Source organism: Ammospiza caudacuta, chromosome Z, assembly GCF_027887145.1.
Source record: "Ammospiza caudacuta isolate bAmmCau1 chromosome Z, bAmmCau1.pri, whole genome shotgun sequence".
Lineage (NCBI taxonomy): Eukaryota > Metazoa > Chordata > Aves > Passeriformes > Passerellidae > Ammospiza > Ammospiza caudacuta.
Window position 1 is genome coordinate 48,468,449 of NC_080632.1, and position 23,160 is coordinate 48,491,608.

Below are 23,160 nucleotides of genomic sequence, written 5' to 3' on the forward strand. Positions count from 1 at the left end.
ATTCTATGACTAAATGTAGTTGTTCTTCAGTGAAAACAAATAGGAATCCTAAACCAAAAATGAAAATCAGTCTTGTGTGGCTCAGAAATTATCATACTTTTAAAAAGGTTAATATATAAAATTATTTCACAATCTAAAATAAGCATTTTTAAAAATAATAATGATGAAAAATTATTTTAACTTCCTAATTCCGTCTAAATATTTTCTCTTGTTTATATGGGTGTACCTTCTTAGTGTCTGTTTATTGCAATCATATTTGTTTCACACCCAGCACTGTTAAAAGTAATAACTAGATACATAATATCGTTACTGTGATTTACAGTCAGTAGAATTCCTAATTGATTTGGTCCTTTATGTTGAACAGTTCGGGCCGTGGTACTTGCCTTGATAATGAGCCTCCCAAGCGTGACTTTCTTTATCCAGCTGTGGCCCCAGGTCAGGTGTATGATGCTGATGAACAGTGTCGCTTCCAGTATGGAGCAACATCCCGCCAATGTAAATATGGGGTAAGAAGTCTTAATCCTTATGCTGAGTGTTCTGCTTAGTCATTTGTATATATTCCTTTGTAGCATAAATCTGTAGTTAGCTGTATTAGTGAGCTGCAGATTTCCAATGGCATGTCCAGTGCCATCATTTATAAGCAAAGGGTTAATTTTAATCCTTATGCTGCATCTTTTGCTTGAGCCCTTTGTGTGTGCTGTACACTACATGTGGGTAACAATGAGCTGGGTAAGCTGTTCTTTAATTGTAGGGAGGAAAAGAGCCCAGAACACTCGAGCCCAATCCTTGTTAAGTGTAATTGAGAATTTTCACTGATTTCACTAGATTGAGATCAGGTTTATATTGTATTAATCTTGAAATGTGAAGTCTGTTTTTTTGGCTTTAATCTTTCCATATAAAGTGACATTTTGGAGCTCCTTTTGTACTTGTATTAATTTATCAGATATGATTTTATTTTCTTGTTTGTTTGTTTGCTTGTTTGTTTGTTTTTCCCCTGACATTGAGTCTATTGCATCTCACATTATTCAGATATCTATTTTGAAAGGTGAATTATGGTTCTGGAAATAGTTGAACATGAAGCTAGATAGCTGGATAAAATACTGAGTAGCAAAGTACTAGCAAAGATTTGGCTGCAAGTACCAGTCTGCAATAATTAAAGTAAATAAATTTACAGTAGAAATAAAAACCTTCACATGTAGGTCATTGTGTTACAAATATTTACTTAAAATCTTCCAGCCAGAAGTATGCAGTTAAAGGCAAAAAAGCATTCTGCTATGCTTGTTATGAAATAATCAGCTGAGAGCTCACCAAGTAAACATTGAGAACTTATCTTATGGTTTAAAAAGAAATAGTTTTAATAATTTTAAATTTTTAGATTATTCAGATAAAATAATGAAATAAAACAAGAAATTCCATTTTTAATATTTCTGGGGTGATAAATACAATATTATTTGGGATGCCTCTTTGGCAGTTTGCATTTTGGAAAGGCTCTAAGAACTATGTAGCTGGCTAACTAGCCCTGAGTCTTCTGATTCCTCATCAACCCTCTTTTGGCCTTTATTATTCCTCTTTAGATTCTCACTTCCCATCACTATTCTTAATGGCCCTATTTCCTGTCTCTTCATCTAAATTATACCATTTTATTTTTCTTTTTTCCTTACAAATTTTCACCACAATCTTATTTGCAGACTAGGGAAATCTGCATCTATTTAATCTATGATTTATAGCACAGTTTTTGGAGACATATTGCATTCTAAATTAAACTGGAAAGTTCATAATGTGCAAAACCTGGCTTTTCCACATATTTGTAGGGTTTTTTAAACACTGTTAAATTGTGTAACCATTGTTGTGATGATCATACTGTACAGTGCATTTTCTTTCTTAAACCAGTTTCTAAACCAGAAATAACTGGAAGTAATGAAGACATAGGTTATCTTTGCTTTTTGCGTTCTGCTTTCTTTTTTTCTTTAAACATTTTTTTTTTTGGGATTCCCTAAGAGTTATGGAAAATATGTTGACACTCAATTGAGGCAATGTCTTCATGAAATGAAGCTATGTCTGCATTACTAGACCTCTGAATTGATATAGGGTGAGGTGTTCCATCACTATTCCATCAATATGAACATAACTTCCAAGTGTCTCAGAAAATAACCACACTGTTTTGATCACAGGATTCAAACTGCATCTATTAATATATAAGTTATTGTAGAAGTCTGGTAGTATCCATTCTAAGAAATAATATGAATTTAAAATAGTATATACATTTAAAATATTATCTGCCACGGCCATAATGCTCTTTCAAGGTGACCATGGTGATTAATATTTTAGAGATTTGAAGGGATAATTTTGAAGCGGGGGGAAACAGCTTTTGGGAGATTGTAGTGCAAATAATAACCTAGTTAGTGCAGAAAATAACCTAGTTAGAAATTATTTCTTTATGTATGAAAGGGTTTCGGGACTGAAGAGTGAAACTGGATCTAAATCCCAGGAGAAGCTAAATTGAATACTCTGCTCAACTCTCTTATTATCAAAAGTAAACAGTCTGTGCTTTGGCTATTTCTTCTCAATGTACTGTTCAATGAAGATGCCATTAATAGTTCATGGATCTTTTTCGAACACACACATGTGCAACTATGATGGAAGACGACAGCAAAAACCACCTATTTACAGTGAATGTAGTTCATATACCAGCTCCTTTGAAACATTTCTTTTAGCCCTTTTTATTTAAAGCATCTTATAAAAAAAGGTAGGGAGCGGGTTTTCCAACAGGGAGTTTCATGACCCAATAGGAAATAAATTCCAAGTCTCAGAGAAAACTGCTTGCATTTTTCTCTTGCTCATGTTCTTTACTGGTTTTTAGTGGCAAGCCATGGCAAGAGACATATTTGAACTCTCAAATCAAAATACACGCATGCAGAAAATCTTCTGTGGCCTGTGATGAACCTGTTGATATAATTGGTGTTTTTAAAATAACTTAGAAAATCTTCACATTCTTTCTGCTTAGGAATTCTGCCACATTCTTCTCACCTTTAGAAAAAGTACTTCTTTCAACCACGTAGCTTTAATGCTAGTCTGTGTTTCTTGCCTTTTCTCCCTTATGTCCTCATCTGCTTCCTCTGGGTGTTGAATTAAACTGTTGCTTTAGATCATATATCCTGTCATCATTCTGCAATTAATTTTTCACTGTTAAAGTTGGAGCTGTTCTTACTTAGGAATGTGAAGTTAAATAACATGAGAGGTGTTTGACCAAGTAAAGCATCAGAACTCAATTACTAAAGGGACTTCAAGTTTCTGCTTTGGTGTGTTTTTGTTTACTGGTGAGGGGACAATCTGGCATAAAAGGGAGCTCTTCAGTTTTAGTACTGTTTTGAGGACTACTCCTAATAAAACTGTTTAGTTGCATTCAGACAGAACTCTTGTAGCAAAAGCACTGCAGCTATTGGTCAGATTTCTCTGTGTTGTTTAGCATATTAAGTGAGACCAGAAGTCAAGGTGATGTCTTAGCTGTTTGAGCTGAAAAAAATAAAGCTGTATTTTAGCAAGTAGACACTGTTTTTTCTAGTGTTACTTGTGCATTGTTCTTTATACTATACTATATTGTACTGATCTATGTACTATATTGTGTCCCTTTTGATACAGGGAAAATGTTTCAGAATTTAGGTGAAGAAATGGGTATTTTGAATATAAAAGTGAAAGGCAATGGGTCAATCTATTAAAAATATTTCATTTTTAGGGTATATTTTCACACTCAGGAGAATGTTAAATTTATGGCTTACAGTGATCCAAATTCTAATGGTGGAAATTGCGCCATTCAATACTGATGTATAGCTTTTTCCTAAAGACAATACATGCTTTCAGGTATCTTATTGAATTCACTGCAGTGGAAAGTTTTGAGGTTGTTAGAAACAGTGCTAGCTCCTCTTCAGTTATGTAACCGCTGGATAACCTACATCTTCTAGGATGATGCAGTGTGGATTTTCTTCTGCTGATTGTCAGATGTGTGTCAATTCTCTGCCCTGTTTGTGTTTTAGTTCCACTAATAGTTCAGAACCTCCTTTTTAGTCATTTGGTTTAGGTAAGGGAAACTTTTTCATTGACTTCTGATTGCCTTAACTTTTGAGCATCTGCCGAGTAACAGTTGGCTGTTGGCTGTCCCTGGGTTAACTCAGCAAAGAATTCCAGTCTTGTCTTTTGATTTCTCTGCTTTATGAGTTTAAATAATACCTGAAAAATGCCTAACTTACTGATTTTGTGGTTCAAAATAATGCTGTGCTTTAGAGCTGGTCCCTACATTTTTAGGAGAGAGGCTAAAACCTCAGACATTTTAAAAGCAGTTAATACTTTATGCATATGGTTGATATTGCTGTATTGCATTTTACGATGTGTGAAGCTGCTGGCTGCTAGCAGCAGGGTTTCAGAGATAGTAGCTTACAATTATTTGGTATATTTTTCTTGCATTTTATGCCTTTCTACCGGCATTGATCAGCTGACTTTAAAATCCAGGAGGCTAAATATGTTACTATATAGTTCTAAAATTTCCACTAGGCCAAGAAACCTGAATTGCAATTGACCCTAGTGATTGGGTGATACAAATTTTAACGTTCATTAATTAAATTGTCACTTTTCTCTTGAAATATGGATGTGGTTTACTCCAGTTAAATGAAGAGCAGTAGCATTGAGCTTGAGGTAGGGGTTTTATAGGAAGAGAAGCAGATTCTGGAAGCTGGTGATCTTTCACAAGGAAAGGCAGAGAAGCCACTGTTGTATCTTTGCACCAAAGCTACTGTTTTCCTTTTGTTCCCTCACTGTTGATACTATGCTTAGGATCATGCATTTAGTTGAATTTCAGCATAATAATAACTTTCTGTAAAGTGCCTTTTTTGACCCCAGTTTCATATATCATACCATAACTAAGTTGCCATTTTGCTTGTTAGCTGAGCATATGTAGTTTCATCGGCTGGATTTATTTTGCATTGCTCATAAAGTGATGTTAAAAGTACGTGTAAGCAAAGAGAGGAATTGAAAATACTGGTATCATACTCTGTCATTTTTGTCAACCTTTTTATTTTTTTGTTCTAGTCAGTTGAAAGAACTCTTGCTGCTGTTGTGCAGGCCTTCAGCATTGCAAATGATTAAAGTTTCAAGCTTTTCTTGTGTAAGGACTTACAGGATTGGGTTGAAATGAAATGAATTTTGTTCCCTATTTTCGAAGTTTATGGTGTGTATAGACAACGGAAGTCCCAGAAGTTTTCCTCTTTCAGGAACCTAAAGCAGTTCGGCATCCTTTTTCAAACGAGTTCCTGCAGTCCCCCTTTTTTCTTCATTATGACTATCTTGTCTTCAAACCCCCCTCTTTTTCCTTCCTTTCTGTCTTTGTTTTTCTCTTTGTCTCTCTTAGAGACATAGATACCAACACCAATGTGCCTGCCTTTTATGAATGCTGTTAAGAAAGTTCAAAGAGAAGCTGGTGATGAGAACAGGAGAAATGCATTAGATGATCATAGAAGCAATAATGGATGAGATTCCAGATACCAGAATGTTGTTTGAGTAAAGATGGATAGGTTGCATGGGTTTGAAAGGGAAGATGTTGTACTTGGAGGTGATTGACCTTGTAGGGTTCCTTTAGTTTCCTTAAGCTTCACATAGGCACCCAATGTTTCTTAAAGGATGTTGGAAACATAATACAAGGTGGGACTTAAGTTTTGTATTCTATTTCACATTCTTTGGTGTGATTCACCACTTAATGAGTTTTTGGTAGTGAAGCACTAAAATGGTAACTTTTGGGTTCTTATCTGGATAAAACTTTGAACCTTCTGAAGTTCACTTATTAATTAGGGTCTTCTAGTTTTAGTCAAGTTGTCATCTTCATTTCAGCAATGAGCCTGAAAATACTCTGTTGATGATTTTCAGGTCTGAATTGCAATTCAAGCTAATTGTTTTTATGCTTTCTTTTAGCAAATGCTCATCAAGAGGTGCAGCATATTATAAATAAACATGCTGGAGTAACAGACAAACCTATTTAGGATTTTTAAAATTTTATGAGCAAAAAACCTCCCAAATTATCATAATTTAATATGCCTTGTGAATGTATTTCCCATCATTTTTTAAATTTTAATTTTGTAGGCTGAACTACTAATATTTGTTGGAAGCTTTCATTAGTTTTGAAAACAAGAACAGCACAGCAGTTTGATCTTTGCTCATATTACTGAGTTTTCATTGTGCTGTATTATAACAATTTATGATGATTATGATATAGGATGCTTAGATGTTACATAATTTGAAATGACTATATGTAACTCTGCATGATGCAACAGAAAGAGGCTCCATCATTTATAATACTTAGGCAAAATGAAGGTAATTTGATTTGCTGTGTTTTTTTCTCTAGATGGGTTCAGCTTTGTTTAATTTACTGCAAATACAAGCATCCGAATTCCAAACTGAAGTCATGGAACCCTAAGATACACCATTACAGGTTGTCATCTATCTTGTCTTGATCTTGTGAAAGGCCTCAGCTTCAGTTTATGTTTCCTGGATTTTTAAAACTTTTCCCTTGTTTACTTTACAAATTAGTAGTTTCTAAATCGAGAAATTTGGAGACTGACTTTCAAGTCATTTTTTAATTTTCAGATTATGCTCCTTTCTCTTAGTTTCATTGAATTATTCAAACAAATATAATGTTGGCCAAATACACATTAGCTTCATCCTTTTCTGAGGAAGAAAAGACTACCCTAAAAGGGTCACCTGTTAGTGGGTTGGTGTGGGTGGGTGCATGTGTTTGTGTACCAGTGTGCATGTGTGTGTGTGTGGAAAAAAAGCACTATACTTTCTATTAGTTATTTTGGGCCTGACTTTTTCAAGGAAGTTTCTTGTATGGCCGGCTCATTAAAAACCATTGGTTAGAGGTGTTACAGATAATGGTAGTAGTAAGGAAATAGCTTTTGTCAGTAACTAAAGTAGGAGCAGGTATAGTGTTCATGGGGTTGAGCTGGAGAAGAGAAAGCTTTATGAATCTTAGTCAGAACTGCTTTGTTTAACTTTCCAAGGTGAGTTGAAAATAAAGAAGACTTATCCATATGAACACCTGGTCTAATTCCATCTTCACTTAATCAAATAACACAGATGGATTTTTTACTTCTTGTTAGGTATCTCATTTGTTTTCAAATGGCTATTAATGTTATTTTTCATTTAATGTACAGGGTGATGGAGAGTATACTTCAGAGTCTGTGTTTTCTTTTAAATGCAGTACAGTGGGGAAAAATAAACAGTATCTTAAATTCGGCTATCTTTAAAAGATATTACAGAAATCCTTCAATTTCTTGTTTAATATAAATTACATCTACAAATTGATACATTGTTATTTTTGTGGATCTTTGGTGCTTTGAATAGTTTCTCTGTGAGGAAATTCTGGTGATTTTAGGCTATTGTATATCTGTCTCAAACAGAACTCCTTTCTGATTTAAGTGGAGGTTTCTGCTCACACATTAATAGTATGATAAAGCCCATAGTAATTTTTCAACATTATCATTTTGTCTTTAGGGATTTACTGAGATAAATTCCTGTAGAAATTACCATCTGAAAAAGGACTATCAGAATATGTCAGTAATAATATCTAGTTTTGATGTACTGCTTCTCAAAACAATTTAGGAGTAAATGTTTTTTCATTTTGTGAAGTAGAGAGGTGAGTTGACCTGCTTGCTATCTTCTGGTAAACAGACGAATGACTAAAATAGTTTTGGAGTGCTGTATTCATTATTTCACACTGTTGAATTAAAATGTCAGGCTGATATTAGATCAGTGAATTAGAAGAGTCTAATGCACCAGAGGAGTCTAAATATATAGAAGGAATCCTATTGAAAGGAAGTTGTCAAATGCTCTCATTTGTACAGACAAATGGTAAAGATATTAATTATTACTTCCACTTATATGAAGTATAGAAGGTATACTTGTGTAGGTGTGGCAGAAGGGGGATTCTGCACATAAACATAGATGTTTTAAAACTCCAGACTGCTATCCAGACCTGATTTTTTGCTTTTGTCCATGTCAGATTATTCAAAATCTTTTGTTTCTTAATGCGGTTGAATGTTTTGCTTTTCAGAACATTGGAGCAAACTCTGTGAGTAAGAACAGCTATTAACTTAGACATTTGAACTTGGTGAGATCTAAAAAAATAGAAGCTCACAAGTAGAATTATCACAGTCTGACTTTTTTTTTAACAATATAAACAACATGTGAAGAATGAGCGAGTAAATTACACCCATTTTGTTCATCAAAATGAGGAAGTAAATTAAAAGTTAATGGAAATAAGGCAGGATTATTACAGGAGGACCACATACTGTGTCTGAAAATAATTCATTTTACATTTTAATTTTGTAGTCTGTACTGTATTGAAATTTGGATTCATGGTTGATTTAGATGTGAAATTGATTTAGTGTTGAATTTTAGCACCTTAGTTGGTTGCTGTCAAATTTGTAATTAAGCTAAATTTTTCAAGAAGGTATGTGATGTATCTTCTGGTACTTCTCTGTTTTATTTTAATTAGTATATTTATTTATGTGTATCTTAATTTGAAAATTTTTCATCTGAGTGAGAAAAAACAAATTTGCTCAGAGTTTTACATAAATATTTATACTGCTTACATGTCTTTCTTGAAAGAAAACTAATTTGAAAAGTTCTTCATTGGCTACAGGTGGACTTTTACAAGGGGCAGTTAATCTCCCAAAACAGGCTTAATAATTTTAAGTTTTCATAGAGTCAGACACTAAATAGGATTAATTAACTTAGGCCTAATTGTCAAAAATTAGATGGAAAGTCCAGGAATCACCAGTTTTCATTCAGTTTAATTTCAAACCATTCCTATTGTCTATTTTTCAATGGACTGTACAGAAGATACCTTGCTTCTGCCAATCATGAAACTAAATACACTGTACTAACATCCCTGCAAGAATGGCACCAGCTGTTTTTAAACTTTGTAAATAATTCTGTATTCGTCAAGAAAAGATTCTACTGTTGAACTGTTGCTGCAGCCACTAGAAATTAATGTATAAATAAATATAGGTTATATAGGTGCCAGATAAATTATTCATTACCTCAGAGAAACAATGAACCTGGAGGGGAGTGGACAATAACTTTAATTCATTCACACTGTCTTTTCCTCTTTCTTTTTCTTTCATGTTTCACTATAGAACCTATACAAGGATTTTTTGTAGACTATTACTTCAAGCAGCAGTTAAGTAAAATGAAACAGTAAGGATTATCATAAGATCATTTTAAAGATCTTGTTATATTCAAAATATTAAAATAGTATTTTAAAATATAGAATATGTGTAAGGAAGTTGTGAACTTTTGCACAGATCCCAAAATAATGCTGTAAATATTATTATGTAAGTAATTTACTGTAAAAGCAAACATCTCTTCATTCTTTTATGTGTACACAGCTGAATCAGGGGCAGCTGAAGCAACTGTGAAGACTTCTGGTGTTCACCCAATTTTGGATCATGCCCACACTATGAATTTCAACCCTTTGCTAGTTTTAACAATTTATCTCCAATATCAGCAGAACTGGCTTAATTTAAATTAATAAATGGGCAAAACCAAATGAGAAAGTATGGTAGGAACAAAAAGATTATTTGAAGATATCAGTTAGTTTAACACTGACAACATAGGGAAATAGGATAGGATAAATAATTTATGAAAGAGCAGCTGCAAATCTAAAAAGCCTTAAGGAAATATTTTAATGTGTACGTTAGTTAGTTCTAACTAAACATGCACTGCTTTAACAAGTGTTGCAGAAGAGGAATGTGACTAGTCTGAGCTCAAAAACTTTCTTTTTACATAAAGGAAAGAAAAATAATTGTTGCTGTTTCATATCTCAAGATTATTGGTATCCTTTTTGGCAGGTAATTTTGAGGCAGATAGCAGCCTTAATGGAGACACTACAGCTCATCTGAAGACTACTTCTATAACACTAAAATATACTAAGCCCAGTCTTAGCAAAAGTCAAGAAAAAAAGCAATAATAGAATATTACTTACATTGCGGTGTGAAAAACATATTATTGTCTAGTTTTGATGCTTCCAGAATGATTTTTTTGGGCAGAGTTTTCTTAGGTAAAATATAGTGGCTTCAAAATTGCTGCTATCACAGCTATCTTTAGATGTTTCTCTGCAGACGACGTCTTAATTCTCTCTGTTCAAAACAAGTTTGTGCATACATGTGTTTATGAGGACTGGAAGAAATTTTAGGCTTTTATTCTGATCAACTTGCTTCTGCCTTCTTTCCTAGGAAGTGTGTAGAGAGCTCTGGTGCCTCAGCAAAAGTAACCGCTGTGTTACCAACAGCATTCCAGCAGCAGAAGGTACTCTGTGCCAAACAGGGAGCATTGAAAAGGGGGTGAGTACATAAAGTTTTATTGTTTGAAGAAGGAATTTGTTGTTCAAAGACTACAAGAAAAAAGAACTAGAAAGTCAAAGTATTTCACAGCAATTACAACAGTTCAAACAAAAACATAGTTTATCATAATATGTGTACATTGTAATGGAAAGTGTTCTACAGAATTTTTTCACCATTATTTTATATGTGTAATTTAATAAAATTATTTCTCCTTTCTGTAAAACTCTAGAGCCTGGATCAAAAAACAACCCCAAAACATGTTCTATTTCTTCTGTACTTTTTGAGTAATTTTTGTAATTAAAAAAAAAAAAAAAACCTCTTCCAGTTTAATCTTTATTTGATACCACTCCTCCATTAAGAATTGTTACACTTTTGACCTGCCATGTGCAACATAATCTAGAGTCTGAACTATGTAATTCTGTTAGAAGGGAAAAGAATTTTGTTTTTCCCTGTATATACCAAATCATACAAGCATATAGAAAAAAGGATGAATCATAAAGGGATTTTATAAAAGCCTGTATTTCCCAGTGACCTTTCTATTTTGACTTTGAATTATTTTTTCATTATTCGGTTATGCTTGCATAACTGTTTGGCTTAACAGACTTTGATGTAGAGTCAGATAAATTCTTCTACCTAACAGAAAAGTACAGAAAGATAGTGTTGCAATAGATACATTTAGCACTACAATATCTGTCTGAATATGAGAATTTCGATTTTAAAACAATCTCTGTATATCAGTAGTTTCAGACAAGAATATTAGAAGACTGTTTCTCAGTTACAAGGCAAAATCTATACAGATCTTGAAAATGAAAGAAAAATATTTTAATTTATATTAAAGATACATACTAGGGAGGAAAAAATGCATTCTAGGTACCTTTTTTCAAGATAATCTATTTTATGCAGGTTTGTACAAAGTGAAGAGAGTTTGTTACATTAAACCACTTCCAGTCTCTGTCTGAGAGTGGTTGCATCTGTTCATGAGATTCAGTGATCCAGATTGGATTTTTTTCTGAACATCTATTCTCACTCTGACTTTTGTCATACTAGCTGCGCTGGTTTCAACAAAGATAACAGTGCATTTTGACTTGCAATCTGATGTTTAAACAACAAGAATGAAGGCTTTTGGGCAGCTGTCACAGTTTATTAACGCATGTTGACGGCTTCATTCAGGGCCCATGACCTGGTATTTTCCTGATGGTTTTTCCATGCTGGGTTTGGAAATATTGGTAAACGATGTTAAATAAATTTATTGAACTGATCGTTTTAAAAAATAGAGTGAATAGAGTTAGCCAATAAAAATAAAGGGACGTTCACAGTTTTACCAAAAATGTTACCCAATATTAGAGTAATAGAAAATGTTAGAAGCCCTGCTCTTAAATCAGCAGTCTAGGTTTATTTTGGAACCACCCTCCTTTTTGATGACAAAGAGTAATTTACCTCAATTTATGTTTTTTGAACCATGAAACTACAAGTTGAAATTCTTTTAGACACTGTGGATCTATTCCCTTGTCAAGAAGTTTTAATCAGTTTGCTCTCTGCCAAACATCTTTTTCCAGCCACCAGTATTTTGTTCTATTGTGAGATTTTAGAGGGAAGTGAGAGAATCCATACCATTTTACAAAGATAAACCTGTTAACCAAATATGCCTGTTAACAGCAGAGAATTGTTTCTATAAACTGTATCCAAAAACCTTCCTGTAAATTAATAGTTCCTGGTAACAATAAACCAGAAATCATCAGCTCTTTCCAAATATGTAATTTCCTTTCCCGAAGAGTAATGTGAAATAAATAGGTTACTGTGCTGTAACACATTCTTAGTGTATTATTATTATTATTGTTATTGTTATTGTTATTATTAGTATGCAGTCATGCCTACAGGCCCCTACCAAGTTAAGCCCTATTTTGATGGATTCTGTGCAAATATATAATAAATTAAATTTCCAGCTCTAAATGCCTAAGAAGATTTCAGAGTATTTAATTGTATTTGTGTATTTACTTATGTATTCTGTTTGCCAAAAAGTCCAAACCATAATTTGATGCAATACATATTAATACCTTATTGGCAGAATGTGTAGGGATTTCTACAATTAAAACAGTGTAACCTTCTATAATAAAACCTTCTTTCAGTTGTTTTTATAGACTTGCCAAGCGTTTAACCCTTTGGGTTGAAATTTTCCGTGGTAGGTATCTGCTTACCCAGGAAGGTTTTTACAATGTTTTCCATAAGAGTTATTCAGCTGTTATCTGCATACAGGGAAAAATAATAGAATTGTTTCTTGCTGTTGATGGAACTGTTATCTATTCTCTTCTGAAACTTTAATATATTCATGGTCTGGTGAAGGGTTTTACATATCAGCTGGGTTCAAAAAGGTACCCTTTTTCTAATTTGTAATAAGAATTTTAAATATGCATGAAGTTCCTCTGTGGTATTCCCAGAGATGTGGCTGTGAAGGTAAATTAATTGATCGATTTTTTAAAAATACAGTCATTAAGAAATTGTGTGTATAAAACAATAAGACAAAATTGATAGGAACACTTATGCTGTGTTTTAATTTAAAGTAATAAAAAAGGTGACCCTTTCTGTAGATCATAGATTACATCCATGCTAGGGATGGAAATGAGGTGCAAACCATGCAAAAAATTCAAACACAGTGCAGTGCTGAAAGGATAGTTTATCTAGCTACATTGTGGGATGATTTAACTTGTCTTTGGACATTAACATAAAATAAATGTACGTTATGATTGACTATTACTTCCTTGCAAAATAATTGTTGAATCAATTATTGAAAATTAGTAGTTAAAATTTGCATTAATATTTTTCTTCCTCATACAAAATAGTAAATAATTTTTTCTCTACATTAGAGTACTTATTGTGTGGTTTTTCTGAAATCATAGTGTTATAAATGTTAATTCTGTAAAGCAGCTAATACTCATAAAAGTATCTCAAATGTGCCACGTATCGTATTTTATTTTCATTAGTTATTTCTTTAGGAAAAAATTCAGAGAGCTTTTATTCACAGAGGATTTGCATATTTTATGCGTATTTGAATGCATCACAGTCATCTTTCTGCTGAAATAATGGAAAATTATTCTTTCAACAATTAGAGAAGAATTAATATTTCAGATCTAAACCTTCTGTGTAGAACTGGTCTTTTAAAATAGCTGTCACGTCCTCTTCTTTCTTCATATGGTGATTACTCAGTAGTCCTAACCTCATTATAGGAGATGAAGTTGCTGTCATTCTTGAAGGAAACACATTTCTGCAGTCCCATTAGAAGTAATGAAGACTTTTGTAATTTTAATTACTATGACAGAGATTGTATGCTGGCTTCACTGGCTTCCAGTGAAAGATAAATTTTTACTAGAAAATTTAAGAGACAGAGAGGTGAGAATTAAATCAGATTTAAGTTCAGTAGATGAGAAAACGCAGCATTTATAGAGGTTTTACAGGGGAGCATGGGAATGTGGAAGACAATGTTTGCATGACAGTGAAAATGATACACTATAGGGATTTTATACAGCTTTGGAAAAATAATGCACCTGTCTATTGTCTCTATAGTTCTAATAGTATGGAATTATGATGGTTTTCCTATTCAGTTCTATATCTGTGATATTCTTATGAGTTTAAATCTGAGTAGCTTGCATTTCTTAGCTTGGATCTTGATATGTTTGTTATGTATGTAGTGTAATTTAAATTAGATTAGTTGCTTACAGTTTTACTCTTAGAAGCATTTTCATTTTTAGCTTTTGACTTTAGCATATCTGTTCATGTACTTTTGTGGCATCTCTAATAGATTTTAACAAGGAGATTTTTGCATTTATTAATAAAATTTCTATCAATTTATCACTGTAAAGAGAAGAAAACCATATGATTTTAGGACTCTTCTAGCTCACTTTATACTCCATCCTTATTGTGTCATGAGAGGCATTGCAAAACACTGTGGTGATGAGGGGTGGACACAGAAGTTGTCTTTTTTTTGGAAATGATCAATACTACAGAAATTTGAGGGAGTTTAAAAACAGCACTTGCTCAGCTTTTGGAAGGGAAATGTGCAGATTCAGGTCATGGTAGACCTGAGTCCATGCTCTGCTCTGTCAACTAAGCCTACAGTAGGAGGAAAGGGTATCTAATTAAGCTGTTTCAAATTCTCAGTGATATGGTAGACACCAGAATGTAATCAAAATACAGGCTCTAGGATTATTTCTGAATGGTTTAGAAAAGGTCTCTGATGAACTAAATTATAAACTTGTTTTAATAATTAATAATTTGAGTGAATTTTGTCTGTCATTTTGTATTTCTGATTTAAGTAATAATATTGCAGAGTTTAAATGTTTGCTTGAATGAAGTACATGTGTCCATTCTGCCCCAAACAAGTAGCCAGTTACTATTATAAAGTGATTTTCTGTACCATGTCTAATGCTTCAGCACGACTTTTATTATGTCTGTAGTGTTAGTGAATGAAATGCTGAGAAAAATTCTTCCTTCATTGTAATGCTCTCCAGATTTTCTTTTATAACAATAAATACTTCCTTAAAAATGTTATCAGAGGAATTTTTCATTTTCTGTAATGAAGCCTCTACATAAATCTTCAGTAGAGGGTCTTTTACCAAACCAGGCTTGGAAATGAATCTTAGTGTTTAAAAGAATGTTAGCAACTTGTAGTTCCTTAATTGTGAAACATTAAGGAGGCTGATGAAATAAAAAATACTTCTGGTGTGTGTTAGGGACCTATAATTCAGGACTGAGTGGAGACATTTAACAAATCACACACACCCTCACCAATGTCTAAACATGGCTACAAAAAGTAAAATACTAGCCTTGTTATCTGTACAGGGAATGCTAATGCCTATAATTGGTCATTGTCTGACCCTTATATTTTTCTGTCCTGATAACTCTGTCAGCCTCCAAGCTAATTTTGTGTTTCTTTTGTGAAATCTTTCAGTGGTGTTATCAGGGAGAGTGCGTCCCTTTTGGCACTTGGCCCCAGAGCATAGATGGGGGTTGGGGTCCATGGTCAATATGGGGAGAGTGCAGCAGGACCTGCGGGGGAGGAGTCTCCTCATCTATAAGACACTGTGACAGTCCAGCGTAAGTAGCTAAAGTAAGCCGGAGCCAACAAAAAGACACATTTGGAAATTATTCAAAACTGTGGTTTCACTTGTTATCTGTAAAAATGTTTTGCTAGTTTGCCAACATTTGTCTTCAAAATAGCAGACAGAAATGCTTAAACAGGAGTTCACTAGACATGCTTCTAACATTTTTTTATGTATCTTATGTACTGTAAGGATAGCTGGATTTATATTTAGCAGTAACCAGAATGGTTTTCTTTATGCGATGTGTTGTTCATCAAAATATATTTAAATCATGCCTTGGAGAAATTTCTTTCTTAGGGCATATTTCCTTTAATGCTTGTCTCAGATATAAAATAACAATTGGCAGTTACTTATTAAAAAAATAAACCCCAAACCCAACACAGTATTTCCAAGGTTTTCAATATAACTGCTTACATACAAACCACAGGTAGTAATATTACATTGCATACAATGTATTTATGTGCTGCCTTGTCCCACATTTCACATGTGACTTCCTACTGACTCTTAAAAATCAATTCAACATCTTTTTTGCCTGCCACAACTCTCTATGGGTGTATTTGCCCTCTCTGAAGAGGGGCCAGCTTCTCCACTACAGCTTGATCTGTTGTATATATCTGTACTTGTCTTACAATCTGTCTGTTTTCCAATGCCCTGAGCACTGTTCCAGAGAAGTTCTCTCAGTCAGAACTCCTCTCTCTGTCATTTTCTCTTCTCAAATGTTGAATGCTTATTTCTATTGCTGTTCATTGCTGAATGAATTGCTGCTCTTTTCTGTTTTGGCTTTTACCTGTTCTGATTACCTCACCACATCTATAGGCCTTCCCAGGGTAGTTCTATTACTCCATGTTCTCTTCTTGTCATTTCTCATAATCACTATCTCCTTTGCCACTACTGGTTTTTAAGACCACTTTTTCTGAATGTCATTTGTGTTTCTTTCATGGAAATTCATTCTTTGTCTTTTGTCACTCCTTTTCTTGTCTTCTGCTCTCTGTTCACTTGGGTTATTTGTTTCTTATATCTGTGTTTTCCAAGCCAGGCTGTCCATCAGCTTTCCACTGCACTCTGCAAGACAGTTACCATAATGTCATATGGCTTTTACTTAATGTGGTCTGTTTGTCCCCTGTTTTAGCAATAGCTACCAAATCTGGCCAATATCACTACTTACTCAATGGATGCAAAAGCAGAAATTATCTGTATGCATCAATAACACAGTCAGACTGTGTTAGTGAGAGAATAAGAATTTTTTTTCCCAAAGCAGTGTTTAAAATGCCTAGTGAAATGTTTGTTTGGAGCCTGAATACTATCCTAAGATTTTTTCCAACTTCTGTCACCATATATTTTGATTCATATGATTAAAATTATTAAATTTTCAGTGTTTAACAGGCAATTGCATTTGGGAGAGGGTATGTCTGCAATAGGAAAAGAAACCAACCCTGTTGATAAAGGATAACATTTCCTGGTTAAATACTGTAATATGAAAAATAGTATTGATTTGATAGTTAATTTTAAATTGTAGATATTTAAATTTTTTATTATGAAACACTCACAAAGTAGTTTTTTTCTTTTTGCTATTAAATTGCAAGCCAAAGAGCTGATGTCTGATTAATCTTCCATATAAGTCTAAGTTAGTTCAATATTTGACCTGTATGGAAGTTAGATAATGTTCTTGAGCAGTTTGGGAATTTAACAGTCAATTACCTAAACTAATACAAATCTGCTTACTCTGGAGTTTCTTCAGATTTAATACTGATTAACTCAAATCAGATTCAAATTTCTGAACTAGAATATACCGTGTTTGCTGGTTCTAAGTATAAAACCTTGGTTTTCAAGTAAGTCCTTGTTGCTTTTCAAGTAAGATGAGATGATTGAAAAAAGAAGTATCATATAGATTGTTTACACATTTCTCATTTTAATTTTATAAACCAAGTAAATACTTAAAAACAAAAGGGATTTTTTTTAATGTTCAAAATGCAATTAAACTTTATTTTTTGGAGCTTATGCAAACTACATTAATATTATGAGTAATGATTTTTCAAGTACCAAGTAATATTTTGTGTCTGCTCCAATGCATGTCAAAGATACAATTCTTAACAAAATCTCATTTTAAAACTTGAATATATTTTTATTTTTATTTATGTAATGGATATCTCTTGGACTTGGATTAATTAAATTAATTAACTGCATTAGTATATCTCATGCAGTTATATTTGTTCTAGGGCATATCCTAACATATAAACATGTTTTTCCAGGCCTTCAGGTGGAGGCAAATATTGTCTTGGAGAAAGGAAGCGTTATCGCTCCTGTAATACTGATGTAAGTAATTTTTATTCTACTGTGATCAGCTTTACTGGTTTATGATTTTTTCTCCAGTTCAGAAAGTGTATGGATTCTATGTTTAATTAGCAAATAGTCCTGTAAGGCACATCTATATTGCAGGCACCCTGTGTGTTCTGGTAAATGTTAGGATCCTGTCTTGATGTGGTGTCTAGCGACTGCCTTTGCATTAAGGCCTGGAGTGAGTTCCAAATGAGTTTCCCCAGAAAATGTGAACAAGGGTAATTCAATAAAGCATATGTGAAATTTTTAAAATATTGACTGACAGGTTTCAGTAAGCAGTTATCATGTGGTTGCCAAATTTGAAAGCCCATTTCCTATCAGCCATAAGAATTAGAAAGACACCTGATAAAATTCAATATTTTCCTATGTGAACAACAATTACAAAAATATTTCTTGTTTATGAAATATTCCTATTACAAAATACTACCTGAGTGAAAGTAAAGAGAAAGGTAAATTAATTACTGAGTATCATCTGATAAACCAGATCCATTCAAATTGAAATTGTAGCAAGGCAGACAAATGCAAAGATACACATCTACAGAAAAAAAATAACAGTCAAGGTTCCAGAATGGTGCACTGGATTTTAGAGGTTGGATAACTGGAAAAGTTTTACAGCTCCTACTGGACACCATCAAACTTCAGTTTGTCTGGCAATACCGTGGCCACTTCTTGGCTGTGTGAACAGGGCAGCTGTGATCAAAAGTAAGAAAGTAATTTTTAATTAGGAAATTTTTAATATTGCCTAATAATGATAATTACCTCCACAGAGAAATTTGCCGGGGAAAAAAATTAATAATGATCATAAATGCAATTTTTTTCAAAGGATTATTATATAAACTATTATTTTTCCTGAATATATTGAAAGATAAATAGGTGAAATAATGTCTCTAGTTTTAGATTATTTCAGTGTTACAAACTTCTGTGGTTTAAGATGAAAATTAATATGAATTTAAAGCTAAAATAGTAGGAGAGGTTTTTTTTATATTTGCAGTGCAACTGACCTGTAATTTGACTTGGAAACTTATTAGTGAAATTCTTTATAATGTGTGTTTTTTTCCTGGTTTGAATTTTAAGTTACTTGAATTTATAATTTAGGTTCATAATTTGACCTTATACATTTATACTGTGTCCCGCCCCTTCAGGGTCCCTGTCCAATGGGCTCAGTTCTAAAGTGGAGCTGCAGGATCATTCTGGTAATAGAGTAATTAGCAAATACCTGGTGGCAAGACAACAGGTTTTGAATACATTTGCACAGAGTGTGTAAGATGACTGTGTAACACATTAGCACTGAATTTTACAAAGGTATAAAAAGTGCAAGAGGGCTTAAAAGTGGGTTCATGGAGGATACTTTAACTTGTGGCAGTTGATGTGGTGCAGATGGAACATGAGTTCCAGCAATCTTTAGAAACAAAGCTTTTGGAAACTCAGAAGGTAAACCAATAGAAAAGTTATCCCTTGCCTGTTGAAAGTGTATAATTTATTCCCTAAAAACCTGTTATAAGCCAAAATAATTCTCAATAAACCATTCTTAACTGATGGTTAGGCACCTGACCTGTTTTGAAATACCTCCAGTTCAGGAAATAACATTAGAAATTTTTAATATCCTTATAGTCAGTACAATTTTCATAAAATATTATGTATGTTTTTCAATCCTTTAAGATCCCTACTTACCCCCTAACCCAAATAAGAAGATAACTGGTATTATTCCCTAGATTGTAACATTTCCTTTGTTTGCAGATTACTATCATGTCTGTTCTTAGTTTTCTTTACACCAGACCATCTCTGTGTTGGTAACTGAGATCCCAGTAGCACACACCTTGAGGCATGGTGCACAAACCACTGCACTAGCTGAGGCCTGTCAGAGATAACTCCAATTTCAAACTTAGTTTGTCACCTTAGTGATGGAATTTTGTTCATTCATTTTAGTATTTTGTTAATTTTTCTTATGGCAGTGGCAATGTTCATTTAGTCCAAGTGGATTCCAAGTGCCCAAAACTCTTTCTTGAAAGGGCTGTTTCGGAGGTCACTCTTCAGCTGTGCCTTCACAGCCAATTGTTCATACCTGAATGTAGCAATTTACATCCATTCAAACCACTGCAACAATCTATTGAAATATTTAAAAATTACAGCACTCTATTCTGAGGTACTGGTTTCCTACCTATTCTCATATTTCAATCAGTAATTTCAATAGGGTTTTGGAAAGGGAGCTTTTAATTTCATTGCCTAGATCTGAAAAACAACTGATTGCAAACTCAAGCCAGGCAGTTTGAAAATGCCATTCTTACAGTTTGTGATCCAATTTTTAACATGTTTTTTGGTATGGTTTTCCAGTGTGTGAATGTCTTGGTACTTACAGAAGTCTAAATTTACATTCTTAATGGTTTTGACAATTCTAGTCCATTTCTTTCATATCAATATTTAGGATTCTACGTCACTAAGAATCAGAGACCCTAGCAGACACTTGTGAGATGCTTGTTTCAAGATTTATGTTAGTCCTTAGTGCTTGATAGTTAGTCCTTGATAGTTTTAATGGAATAATATGTTGATTGATGTAAGTGAGCGTGGAAGAGCATGGAAATCTGTTATTTTTTGAATGAGTAATGTGCTGTTTGTACATTTTTTCTGTTGAAGTTTCTTTTGTAGCATCAGCATTCATTGCCCATATGTAACTTTCAACATAGCCCTGCCTAAAGTGCCTACCATTCCTAACACAAAAACCCTCTCATTTTGACTTCAGTGTTCTTGCAGACATGAGTTAGTTCTCTTGTCTTTTTTTTTTTACCATTTTAATCCTTTGGAAGCAGCGCACACACTCCTACTACACTTATTTCTCATCAAGCACTTCCAAAGTCATATATGACTTCTTAATTTAAAAGGCATCTGCTAATGGAAACATTGAGATCAGCAGAAAATATCATTAGCTAATAAGTTCTGGAAGCATAAGGGTGGTAGAAAGAGCACACGAATCAGAAAATTGTTTTCTACCACCAACCACATTATCTCTAAAAAAAAAAATATGTATTTTTCCAACCAAAGTGTTTTTAATTAAAAAAAAGTACAAAGTACAAAATTCTAGTAGAATGGCAAGAAACATAATTTCTCAGTTATAGTAACTAATTGATTTAAAGTATTTATAAGGATGTGAATCTTAATTTGACATACATCTAAAATTGTAAGTATCCTTTTTAATATATATTATGAAAAACATGGTTTGCTTACAAATTGTGGAAATGTTTTATGCATATATGTGTGTAGACATACTTTTAAAAGTTTATTGGTTTTCAGTCCTTTCTCTTAGCAGAATGTTGCTTTCATAATTTTAGTATTTTCAAGCCTTTTTTTTTCCTGAAATTAATTAATGTGAGAAGCCACGTAATGTAATAGTACCTGAGTTTGAACTGCTGCTCTTCTGGCTTGTTTCTTTTCTTCTCTGAGGGGTTGTATAGACCTTTGTTAATAGGAAACAACAAATTCAATTGCTGAAATCTGCCTGACCCCAAACTCCAAGATGAACAGGTGTGTCAGAGTTGATTTAATAATTTGTTAACACTTTTTAAACTCAAAACATCTTCTTCTCAGGGCTTTCTTTAGACATGATTTTAAGTTCTCATATTCTTGCTGGATTCCTACCTCACAATTTGCAGTCTCATAAAGGAGCATTTGGAGACACAAGCAGTCTTTAGCTTGAGAGGAGTTATCCATGTACTATAATTGGATGAAAAAAGTGAAATATCTCACCCAGTAAAGAAAAGCAGTTATTACATGTTTACATTAGGAAAAGAACACATAAACAAAGAGCTGGTGCCAAAGATATGACATTTTGTAAATTCATTTTTTGGCTTACCTTGTGGTAATCTTTTTGCATTTCTATGCCTAGGATTTTCATAGAGACTTAGGTTGGAAGGGACCTCAAGGACTATCTGGTCCAACATTTCTCTGCAGAAATATGGTCTGGGCAAGATGGCCCAGCACCCTGTCCAGCCAAAACTTAAAAGTGTCCACTGGTTGGGAAATTACCACTGTTCTAAGGAAATTATTCTAATGACCAGTTGTTCTCATTGAGAAAAGTTTCTATTCTGTGTTCAGTCGGAATCTGCCCAGGAATTACTTGTACACATTACATCTCCTCTATGCACTGGCTCCTTGTAAAAGAGGGAATCTGCATCTTCTCTGTAGCCACCCTACAAATACTGTGACATGGGGATAAGGCCTCCCTCAAGCCTTCCTTTCTCAGGGCTGAACAAACCCAGTTCCCTCAGCCATTCCTCACGTGCCAGGCTCCCCAGCCCTGTGATCGCCTTTGTGCGGCCTCTCCAACCTATCCACATCCACCAAGCGCCAAAACTGGACACAGAATTGCAGGTGTGGCCTGACAAGCACTGTGTGGGGTGGGATAAGGACTTCATCTCTGCTGGTGAGGCCCTTGTTGGAGCCACCCAGGATCTGCTCCCTTTCTGTGCTGCAGGAACACACCGGGCACTCAGATGGAGCTGAGTCCACCAGGAGCGCCAGGCTCCTTCCCACAGAGCTGCTCCCAAGCTGGGGAGATCCCTGTCTGTGCTGCACTCCTGGACTAAGGTTTTGCTTTTCCAGGTGCAAAACTTGTCCTCACTGGACTTCACAATGTTCTCATCAGCCCACGATTCCAGCTAATCCAGGTCTTTCTGCAGATTCCTTCACAAGCATCTGCTTCCTCAACCAGTATATTATTACTGGAAAACTGCACCAGTGCACCATCACTACACTTGATCCCATCTTCTCGATCACTCTGAACAATAAACAGCGCTGGGCCCAGTATCAGTCCCTGGGAACACCCCTTGTGCCAGGCTGTCAGTTTGGAGAGAAGTGATTGACCACTGCCCTGGGTCAGCCAGGTCCCCACCCACCCTAGGGACCCCTTGTCCAGGCCATAACACAACAGCTTCTGCAGAAGGAGGCTGTGGGAAGCACTACTGAGAGCCTTGGGGAAATCCAGACAAGCAGTGTCCACCACTCACCCAACAGCAAATAAGAAGGTTACTGTGTCATAGAAGGCAACCAGGATTGTCAAGTACAGTTTTGAATGCATTTCCTGAGATCATGGCCTTGAGTTTTACCTCCTGTCAGATATTGGTGAGATACTAAAAAAAGATAGGAAAATTAGGCAACAAGACTACATCTCAAAGACCAGGTAGCAAGAATATTTTTTAGAGTATAAAAAAGAAGATCTTGATCCTTCTTTACTCATCTTCATATTTTATTATTTTGTTGTAGTATAACTATTTAGATAAAGGGTTTCATTATTTAACTTGTAAGGAGAATTTGGTGCAATTAAAATACCGGTTGTGTAGATTAGGAGCTGA

The 23,160-nt window shown here is 34.3% G+C and overlaps 1 protein-coding gene across 2 annotated transcripts in view; it reads left to right on the plus strand.

Moving 5' to 3' along the window:
* Positions 1 to 23,160, plus strand: part of ADAMTS6 (ADAM metallopeptidase with thrombospondin type 1 motif 6) — a 134,944-nt gene that overhangs the window by 79,685 nt on the left and 32,099 nt on the right. For both annotated transcript variants that reach the window (XM_058823914.1, XM_058823915.1), the window contains exons 10-13: positions 365 to 506; positions 10,281 to 10,388; positions 15,331 to 15,476; positions 17,731 to 17,794. In XM_058823914.1, the coding sequence (XP_058679897.1) occupies positions 365 to 506; positions 10,281 to 10,388; positions 15,331 to 15,476; positions 17,731 to 17,794 (460 nt within the window). The remainder of the gene's footprint in view (positions 1 to 364; positions 507 to 10,280; positions 10,389 to 15,330; positions 15,477 to 17,730; positions 17,795 to 23,160) is intronic.